Source organism: Cyprinodon variegatus, unplaced genomic scaffold, assembly GCF_000732505.1.
Source record: "Cyprinodon variegatus isolate N-32 unplaced genomic scaffold, C_variegatus-1.0 Scaffold727, whole genome shotgun sequence".
Lineage (NCBI taxonomy): Eukaryota > Metazoa > Chordata > Actinopteri > Cyprinodontiformes > Cyprinodontidae > Cyprinodon > Cyprinodon variegatus.
Genome location: NW_015151180.1, coordinates 38,479 through 49,777, shown reverse-complemented (window position 1 = coordinate 49,777; position 11,299 = coordinate 38,479). Strand labels below are relative to the sequence as shown.

The 11,299-nt window shown below is 36.7% G+C and overlaps 1 protein-coding gene across 1 annotated transcript; it reads right to left on the bottom strand.

Annotated features, from left to right (window-relative positions):
- Nucleotides 1-895: 895 nt before the first annotated feature.
- Nucleotides 896-9,397, bottom strand: LOC107097826 (protein max-like). The gene is made up of 4 exons (XM_015395135.1): nucleotides 9,223-9,397; nucleotides 3,923-4,030; nucleotides 2,195-2,318; nucleotides 896-2,117 (listed from the first exon to the last, which is right to left on the bottom strand). Exons 1-4 carry the CDS (start codon nucleotides 9,256-9,258, stop codon nucleotides 1,933-1,935), a joined length of 453 nt encoding a protein of 150 aa, XP_015250621.1. The 5' UTR covers nucleotides 9,259-9,397; the 3' UTR covers nucleotides 896-1,932.
- Nucleotides 9,398-11,299: the final 1,902 nt, after the last annotated feature.

Sequence of the window (11,299 nt, the reverse complement as noted above, 5' to 3'; positions counted from 1 at the left end):
ATATATATATATATATATATATATAAACTAAGAAATTTGGTTAAATGTAAATGCAAAGGGACTTAAATGTTAAAGTGGCAAATTCATAAAAGTACAGTACCTATATACCCTGAAACTACTGAAGAGAATTGAAACGTTTGAAAATATTAATGCATATGAATTTATCAAATCAAAAATTATAAAGGGCATCTATTCTATATTCATTTATTTGATAAGTGATTTTTTAACAGCATAAATTTTAAATCCTGCACCATGCTGATGAAAGTTGTGTCTGTGAAGCGTACTAACTTAGAAGCTACTTCTAATCCTTTGAATTAGCATCCAGAGCTGCAATTATTCAAGTTAATAACAACCGAGGTAAAATCTCTTTGCCAATCAATCAGATGTTCATGTAAGCTAAAATAGTCCAGACTGCATGGACTGCCACTATACAGACAAATAATTTAAACAGTTAAGTCATAAAATTAGATTAATTTGCTCCTATGATTGGTGAACATGAACAGAAACCGAACAGTTAGGAGAAATTTTATCATTTCTGTATCTATTCACCAGCTCAAACATGCAGGGGGAACCTTTAGCAAGTCAAATGCAGCCTGAATGTTTCAACATGTAGAAAAATTAATTAAAAGTCACTCCTTTAATATGTTTACAATCTGGTGAAGCATGCTTGTTTGCCTACTTGTGATGTCATAAAGTAAAATGAGCATAAATCAAAAATAAAACTTGCTTTATAAAAACTATATTTGTGAAATTCTAAATTGCCCATCCCTATTTTTACTCTGAGTATATTTGTTTCTCCAAATCAAAAATACAATTAATTATTCAATACAGTTAATGTCAAAATATGGTGGACCGATGTGAGATTTTAATAACCAAACACTGAGTCACAAGTACATCCCAAAAGGATAAAATAGTTTTATTTATAGTCTCGTAATAAAGGTATGCCTTAACTTGCAAGACACCCATTGGCAGTATGTACAACATACCTGTAATTTCCATGGAATGGAACAAATATTGATTACATACACACAATGTTTTCTGACTTTTAAAAGATCAACATTCCCAGCACAGGCAAATATTTTAAGGGAAGGCTTTTCTGTGCAGAACTGACACCATTAAGGAGTATACAGTGTTACATACAACACACCGAAACGGATTTCCATTAACAAAAATAAAGGTACTGCCCTTCAACTGCGTTGTGTAACATTCACTATTGATTAAGGGATCATTTTTAAACCACATATATATCTATATATTTTTACTAAGATAAAAAAAGAGGGAAATAAATAGTTGAATGCTCTAAAACTGGTAGATGGTCTACCCCAAATCCAATCATTACAGAGACCAAACATATCAATAAACAATATAAGGATATGAAATACATTTTAGTGCATTAAAAGAGGGATTCACTATAACAAAGTTTTCAAAGAAGTAATTTCAGCCGCCTAAACTGAGTTAAGAGGGTTGCTTCTTGAAAGTTGGAACCTTTTTCCTGACAAATTCACTTTCTTCTGGAAAAATATGACTATTAAAAAGTTAAACTATCTCTGATCACAATTTCATCAAAGCTGGTCGTCTTACAGCTTCAAATTATTATACAGGTCGTCACAAACGACCAAAAGAAAAAGTTTATTTTGCAGCTTTACAGAAGATTCATGCTGTGCCATTTCTATGTTTGATCATGAGGTCTCAAAAGCAACATGTCCTTCAAAACTGCGGAGCTGCCAAACTTCTGGGATATTAAAAGTCGTTTCAGGGACCACAAAAACAAGAGAGGGAAAGCTTTCCTTAAGGATACAGCAAGGTAGAAGCGTTTTGGACACACAGCAACAGCACCTCTAAGACAGTTTCCACCTTTTCCTTGACTGGTGTAAGAAGGCGGGCAGGTAAGAAGAGCTGGTGGATACAGAGTCTGTCTCGACTGGCAGGAGTCTAACTGGTCTCCACGCGCAGCTTCTTCCTGTTGAGCGGTTCGTCCGGCTCCGATTCGGAGGTGGAGTCAGACCCCCCGTCAAAGGCTGACACCGTGCTGCCTTTGCGGTTTGTGTATAAGCTGCTGTCGGAGGAGTAGTTTGTTTGGAGCTGAGAGTTTCCTTTGGCCTTCTCCAGAGCGCGGACTACACAGTGATTAGAAAAAAGTTTAGGTATAGAGCAGAATAACAGCTATTGTCTGTTGTAGGACTCCTCAACATACCTTGTTGCTCCAGCAGTGCGTTCTGCTTTTTTAAATCATCAATGTCTTGTTGGTGGGTGTGATTTTTTCTCCTCATCAACTGGATGTATTCTGTGGCTTTGTCCAGAATCTGGGCCCGAGAGGCCTGTAACGGGTAAACAAAACGTTAGAGCTATAAGGACGTTCTAAGCAATACAGACAGGTTTAATGTGGCATTTTGTTTCAGTTAAAGAAAAACTTCACTGATGCCAAAGGTTCGTTAAATGTTGTTACTCCTCATGTTGATAAAGGATCTTCGCAGGTGACCATCTTGCAGTGGGGCAGAAGAAGTATTTGACTGAACACACTGTAAGTGTTTAACTGTCCTCTGAAGAGGATGCTCACAGTTCTCCATAATGTCCAATAGTTTAATAAAAAATCCTTCATTATAAAATAATCTCCAGAGATTCTAGAGGAGTTCCCAGAATAGGGCAGAGCTTCTTTATCAACCTGTTGAGCTGTTTCAAATCATTTGCTCTAATGCTGTTACTACAGCAAAGACCTAGGCTTCATTAGGAAGTACGGTCTGCTCTGTCCCTTCTTGTAGAAGACTTTAAAGACGTGTCTTCATTTTTTTCCAGGTAAACAATGAGCTATTTCCACCTCCACTTGTCCCAGTTTCTTCTGAAATCTTCAATGAAGCAGGTGAATGATGGCATCTTTAACTCCACAGCGATAAGCAAAGTGCAGAGAGTCCTGATAGCTGTTTGTTTGCTGAGGTGAACCAACAGAAGTCTCTCTTGGATGTTAGATGTCAGAGTAACAGGTCTATATTCATTGCTAGCTGTGTTTTCTTTGGTAGCAGAACAAGGCAGGAGCTCTTCCACATCATGGGAACCATCTCCTGAGTCAGGCTAAGGTTAAGGAGATTGGGCAGAATCCCACATCGCTGCTCTGCACAGGCCTTCAGGACTCTGGGGCAGACACCCTCGGGACCTGGTGCCTTGTTGGGATTCAGTCTCCATTTCCTCTTCACTTGACTTCTAAAAAAAGGCAACTTAAGGACGGAGGGAGCACAACCATCTTCTGATTTGGCTGAGAGGATTTCCAAGTGCCTTTTTAGCTTTTAATAGATTTTCATCCAGGATTACCCTATATTTATTTTTTTCATTTTCTTTCCAACGACTCTGAACAGCTTCCATCCTTATTCAAAGGGGAAACAGCCTCATAATATGTCTCTGGCATGGATATTGTTTTAAATCAACTCAAATTTTATTGATCCCTGACCTGCCTCCTGTGTTGCTTGGTCTTCAAGTAGCTGTTTGTCTTCTCTGAAAAACCCCTGAGGGCTTCAAAGAACAGCCGGATCCCTACTGACACTGAATTACACACAGATGGGCTCAAATAACCAATTAGGTGACTAATGAAGCTTTCCCATATAAATGAACAAATCAGCAAATCCGGCATAGCCATTCAAAGGATCCTGTGATTAAATAAAAAGATGGCAGCAGCCATTAGACGCCCCTCCTCTATGGGACCATAGAGAAACAGCTACAGTATGGAGAGCAAAGAAAATGTCTGCAAATCTGACAAATGTCTGAGTGACTAAATGTCAAAGTTAATGTTCCTCATCTTAGGAATGAGTAAAGATCTAATTGAACCCTAAAGGTTGTTTTTCTTTAGTATGACACAAAATGAAACACTAAGAGTAAAAAAAAAAAACATCTTTTGCTTTGTTCACATTTGAAGTCTAAACTGAATCCACCTCACCTTCTCTCCATGTAATGAAGGCACAGAGTCTCTTAAACTGTGAAAGCTGTCTTTGATGTGGTCCCTCCGTTTGCGCTCCAGCGCATTGTGATGTGCTCGTTTGTCTGCCTGTGAAAAAAAACAAACTATTTACATATGCATTTCTTAAAAACACATTGGTTACGTTTATATTTAGTTAGAGGGTTTGCTGCCCTGTTTGCCAAAGCTTTTTTTTAAGGCTAAGACAATTAATGAGGAGGAGGAGCTGCTGCTTTAATGAAAGAGCTGAGCAACAATGCAAAGCTCAGGATTTACCGGTCAGTCTACGTTTCTACCCTCACCTATGGTCATTTATCATGGCCAAAAGGAAAAACATCCCGGATACCAGCTTTCTTTCAGGAGAGGACAGGTATGAAAAATACAAATAATTCTCAAAGTAATCCTCAACTAATTCAGTAACTTAATTAGGGCTGCAACTAACAATTATTTTGCAAATTGATTCATCTGTTGACTTTTTTTTTTTAATTAATAATCATATAGCAAAAGCTTCCTTTAAAATAAACTTTTTACAAAAATAAACCAGGTGAAACAAACTTTTCCCATTGAGGAGTTCTGGATAGAGTATATTTAGACAGACAATTTATTTTATCTTAAAATACAAAATATTTTTATATTTTTTTACAATCTTGGTATAATTACTGCTCTAAGTGGGTTGCTTTGTCAGCTAAAGGCTAACCTTGGTCGAATACTAAATTAGTTGATGATTATTTCAATAGTCGATTATTCACAATTAATTAATGTTTCGGCCTCAAATTTAATAGCTTTTAAGTGGAAGGTATAAACATTACAAAAAGCCATTTGCTAAAGAACAACCAAAAAAAAAAAACAGTGAAGTATTGTATTTTAAGAAAAAATATATATATATCTTGTGTGCTCATTTTAGGCTCAAACATTCTGTTATGGGACATTTGTCTAAGAGTATCTCTTTTATATTATTAAATTAATGTATAGCTAGATTGATTGACTGATTAGTAAAAGTGCCTAGAGTTGCTGCCCTATTTTCTTGAATTGTTTTTTTCCCCAACTTTAAACAACCACCATGTAAACACATTCCTGCACAAGTTGAAGCACAATGTCCAAAGTTTTTGAAGAGTGATCTTTGCTTTCTGTTTCTTAAAGGATCAGGTCACTACAAGATCAACAGGCCCCGCCCAGTGGTCTACATATATAATGTCCACCACAAGAGACTCTCAGCAGTTTAACAGTTATTCTTCCACAGAAGCAAGAAGACCCACACCTCCCATTAAATTTCACTTTTCCTTCCAGCACTTTATGAAGCAAACGAGAAGCCCATTTCTTTTTGCCACTTTAAAAAAATGAAAAGAAACAAAATAAGTAGATCTTCACACATAGATGAAAAATATATAAAATATCAATTTAAAAACAATATTACTGCAATATGGCCATTTTAATGGACATTATGTCTTCTGTATTCCATGAATATCATATTTTAATACTTCACATACCGTTAATAAATTTGCCCACTTGGATGTTGTTAAAAGTTCATGTTAGTAATGTTGACATCTACATTTATAGGGCAGCAACTCACTCTGGTTGCATGCAAAGTTTTTCTGAAAGATTACCACATCCTGCTGGCATATTTTTTGTTATTCTTCAGTTTTTCAGTTTGGTTTTGCTTGATTTATTAGTAAATAAAGGCCTTCATGTATATTTACAATGACTATGACTCTGCACACGAGGATAGAAGGTAAACAGGTGGCTCAACCAAATAGAAACTCCTAGTAAAGTTTGGACACTATGAATAAAGGTCCAAGATCCAATGTGAAAATAATGCAAAAAATATTTGATTCCAAGAGGGATAAGACTTGAACGCATTCGGAATACAATATGATTGTTTTTGTTCACAGAAGTGGAAGCTAAAGCCACCGAAGTGTTCGGATGCAGGGTGGAGTCCGTAGTATCGCTGATATTAGTGACAACAATGCTATTCTTAGTCTTTACAATCTAAGTCAATCAAATGATATACATAAATATGTTCATTATGTGGTTCTTCAGTTAATGATGTGTCCTTGTTTATGTTTGTTAGGAATGGATTTCTAATAGGAAGTTCTGAGGAGAATTGACTAGAACCTAAATTGGTTTATTTGATTAATATCGGTTGGTCATCGACCAGGCGAACTGTAGCTTTAACACCAGGTAGTTTAAGACGGGCAGACTCTGTTTAGAAGTCGATATCTGGTTTTCTGATAGTTCTGCGGTACTACATGGCACCACATCATGGTGCTGTGAATCAAAACACTATCAGAGCAAATGCTTAGTGTATATAACATTTTAATATGATCAAATGGTCTTTTTATATTGTCATATAAAAGGACAATGCACCCTTAGCTACCAGTAATGCAAAGAAAATGTTTACCATTAACCAACTGACCGGGGATTAATTGTAAAACACTAGGGAAAAATAAAGAAAATACTAGGAAGACTATAATGTTACTGTAGAATGGAACACTAATCATGTAGAGCAAAGAGTCTGTATGAGACTGAAACTGAAATGCCATTAAGTTTCATTTAAGTAGAAAAGACATTAATGTATTTCTGTACATTTAGGGCTGCATTTAAGGACTTTCACCTTTTTAAAAGTAGAGCAGATTTTTTAAGATTTGATATCACAAAGGTACGATCACTTTTTGTTTTAATATGATACAATGCTGATGAAGATTCCGTAAAAGTTAAAAACAATCCACTGGACTTGGTTTCCAAGGTTTAAAGACGTTTCGCTTCCCCTCCAGGAAGCTTTCTCGATTCAAATGACAAATATCTTCAAACCTTGGTAATCAAGTCCAGTGGATTGTTTTTAACTTTTATGGAATAAATATGATACTAGTTGGAGCATCAGCTTCCAGCTTTATTGTAGCTCAAACATCATTGAATTAAAAAAATCCAACTAACCAAATGAAATTATGTTTTTGTGTTTTCATTTTATCTGCTCCCAAGTCCTCTTCTTTCACAAGGTGCACATTATTAATATGCAGTAGCTATTGGGAAACCTGCTGTCATGTAATTTGGCGTCTCTTTGATATTGCCACTGTGCTTCACTTTTCTTTAAGTCTCATTTTTTTTCTCTTTATATTTATTTAATGTATTTGTTCATCACTGGAGAAATATGGAGCTCTCCCTTCTGCGCTCATGATTGTGATTGGTCTGCTACCTTGAATCTGCTCCTTTATATGTGCGTGTTCACAGATTCAGGATCAGTTCAAGCTGGATTGAGTTAGGGAGTTGATAACCAGCTTTGTGGTACATCTGGTTAAACTGAATAGGCTGGAAGTAATCCCACTACATGGTACAGGCCTCTGGTTTTATGTCTACTTATCACCATGGACTGAACTTTTTAACTAGAAACACTGGATCTCCCCACAACATCTCCATGAACAACATATGCAGGTTTCTGCAGGATGTGAATAATATACATAAAATAGATCCATCAGCCTCCTTCTCTACCTAACGCATATCTGCATATAGCTAGCGTCCATAATCCTTTTAAGTAATGTGCAAAATTTTATATCATAATATGTTCATCTTAGACTCACACATAATTGAGTTTTCTTTTTTTCCCCTCACATATGTGGGCATGATTATTGTTCATACAGTGAGAAAAATTGCATATTAAAAAAAGGGTGTCTAAAGGGGGGATTCTATCCTCTCATTTGCTGGTTTTCATATTTATTATGATTTAACAAGAACCTTTTAACTACAGCAAGTATCTAAGACAGAGGTGGGCAAGTAATAATAATATCCCAAATAGGATGCCGGCCCTCAAGTTCCTGGGGGCTGGTATCCTGCAGCTTTTACATCCATCCAACACACCTGAATCAAATGGTTTAATTATCTCCTCAGAATGCTGTCAGTTCCTCCTCTCAATCGTCTAATTACTTGATTCAGGTGTGCTGCACAAAAGGCACATCTAAAGGTTGCAGGATACCGGCCCTCAGGAACTGGAATTGCCCACCCCTGATCTAAGATGTTGCTAAACCATGTAACAAATAACATGACACTCAAGATTCTGTAGAGATCTGGAAGAATATCAGATGTAGTATATCTAATTAATTAATTAATATTTTTGTAGGATATGTAAGAAAACATGGGAGATTTGTGTTTTTTTAAGTGATTGTTTAAACAAACACTTCAGCAGGAGAAATAGATATTGTCGATAGAAGGAAAGATGCCCAAACCAGTATGCATCCACTGGCTGCATGATGATCTAAAGCTGGAGATTCCAGTTTAATCAAGTCAGAAGGGGGGAGGATAATCCACCTTAAAAAAACCCGTCAAAAATACAAATGACATCCCACTGTGACTCAAAACACCACAGTTAGCCAATACCCACTAGTTTCCACATCCAACTAAAATGGTTCATGCCAAATGGATATTTTATATAACCAATAATAATAGAACGGATGGATTTTCATTCAGATGGAAATAAACACTTGACATGAGGGCCGCGTCAGGGTGCAGGGAGTTCAGGGAATACGTGCGATACCAGATACACCAGCAGAACATGGAGTACTTCATGTCTTTACTGTGCTGATTTGCAATACTTACTATGTGGGCGAAATGACAAAACACACTGGTTATAACCAGATTTGGAGATAAACTGCTACAAAACATTTAGCAATTTTTGACTGCTAACGATGTAGCTACTACAGTTGACACGAAGCGCAACCCTGCAATGCACGGACTGCAACAACTATTTATTATCTCTAGTTCCACTGTGCTAAAGACTTATGATAGTTTATAAATGCAGCATTTTATCTAAAGGGACAAATTATTCCCCCTCCTTTATGAGCTGACCTTGTTGCAGCAACAGCTTAACTCTTGTTCGTGACTGTCGCATCACGTTTTGTTGTTGCCCTACAGTTATATAAGGTTTTTTTTATTATTATTAAGCGTCTGTATGTATTTGTTTGATGTAATTAACCAAATGTAATGGAATTTAGACACTTCTATACGTAAGGTAACGTTAAACTACCACTGAAAATACGATATAATCGCAACAATGTGCTAAATGTAAATTTTTGTTTTAAGTTAGCCTTGTCTATTTGGCTTTTATTTACAAGAAATAAACCAAAATGTTCTACTAACGGTGGTTTTCATAGCTTGTTTTAAGAAAATATGTGTTGGCTAAAAAAAAAAAAAAACAGTGGGCTAGCTCAGCTCATAGCTTCGGTTTATAGCATGTCTGTCTGTTAAACATGGCTAGCTAGCTAATACCGCTGGGGGGGAAAAAACGAATCACGTACATCGCTGTCGACTTCGATGTCATCGTTTTCACTCATTCTTCGGTAAAAAAAAAAAATGCTAAAGAAAAGAAAATAGGCAGCTGTCAAAACAAAGTGCAGCGACAACTGGAGGCGAACACCAAACGTAGCGCGGAGCTCCTGCTACGGCAGAGGCATGACGAGAGACACATGGATGGGGAAAACAAGCACAGCGCATGCGCAAGTTAAACAACGCATTCTGGGAAATGCAGTGAAAGTGTGTTACAAACCCAGTCTAAGCATAGGGGCTTTATGACGATTAAAACTACATTTCCCAGAACAATGACGGCTTGGGCGCACCCACACCCACTATAACGTCTACTTTAAGTTAGAAATTCCAACAACGGTGATACTTTGTTTAAGCTCACTGTGTTACTATGATGTCATATACTGTATGCTGTAGCTATATTGCAAGGAATAAAATAAATTAGCAACACATACTCTTTATATGTCTTTCGAAGCTACACTCCTTGATTAAAATCCATTATTGCATTAATATGATACTTTTATATTGTGATCTTTTATTGATGGGAAATGTATCAGTGTGTAGGACAACAACAGGGCCTCTTGCTCTACTTCACCATATGATTATGAAACCAGATGGCGGCTTTGCTCACGTCTGATGCCCTCCCCCACAACATCATCCATGCTTCACCATTTGCATGCAAAAGATCTTTGAATAAGATGCTGTGAAAATTATCACGTGACCTAAATCATCTGCGGCTCTCTAAAGATGTTTTTTTTTTTCATTAAAAAGAAGCGTCTGTGTGAAACTTAATAAAAAACAGGATAAATGGGTTAGGCTACTCTATGAAGAATTACATGGTCATATGCTCATTAATGGAAAGGGGAAAATTATCTTGTGAAAGTATTTGTACCTTTTGTACATTTATTTTTATATTTTGTCATTTTACAACAAAATATGTTTATTTACATTGAGGGGATTCTACATATTAGACCAAATATGACTTTAAAGTGTAGCAGAGGGGTGTATTGAAACTGGGCTTCAATACACCGATCTGCAATTGGCTGTTAGACTTTATCATAAACAGATCTCAGTCAGTCCAGATTGGACAGAACACCTCTAATGTCATCACCCTAAGCACAGGCTCCCCTCAGGACTGCATCCTGAGCATGTGAGAAGAGTGTAAAAGACATTTCATCCCAGTGCTGCGTGTCCCGAACCCATCTCATCATCAATGACCCCTCACATCTCCACCATGCACTGGTCTCCCTGCTGTCCTCTGGGAAGAGGCTTCACAGCATTCAACACAGGACCAGCATGTTCTGGAACAGCTTCTTCCCCACCGCTTTCAGACTGCTGAATGTTAAAAAAAACTCTAAATAATTTCACAGATTGCATCAAACTGACCATATCAATGTGTTTTTTTTTGTTTGTTTGTTTGTTTTTTTCTCCCACAATGTTTACATCTGATCACTGCGGCAATTAAAGAAATAGAAAAGGCATGAGAGTTGTTCAAAACGAAATTTTGCTTTGTATACTCTCTCTGTTTACAAAATGACAATAAATGTTGTCTAATCTAAGTCTAAGTCAATAACTTCCATGTTTTGTTTTTTTTAAGTTATATCAGAGAACAACTATTGCAATCAAGGCTTTTTTTCAACCAGCTATGCAGGTCTATACATTTTCTTTTTTGCAAAATGGCTTGAGCTCAGTTAGGTTTAAAGCATCTAATCTTGGACTTGTACAATATTTCCACTGTTCTAAATTTTACACATTAACATGTTAACTGTTGCCGTTCTGGGTGTTTGTTTTGGATCACTGTCCTGCAGGAGGATAACCCCTTTCAACATTCTGAAGTCTTCTGCTGTATTTCCTATCAAAGAGTAAACCCTTTCTGTATCTAAGTCATTATATCTTTCCTTTAACTATATTCAGCCTAATATTAGTCAAGCTATTATAGTCGACTTATTGTTTCTAATTTAACAAAAGGATAACCTTTTTTGCAGTAGAAGTACTTTAGGAGGCCACATATGTGACACTAAGTAAGCAAATTGAAGACTTTCTGATTATCAGAAAATGGAGGAGTGTGCCCTA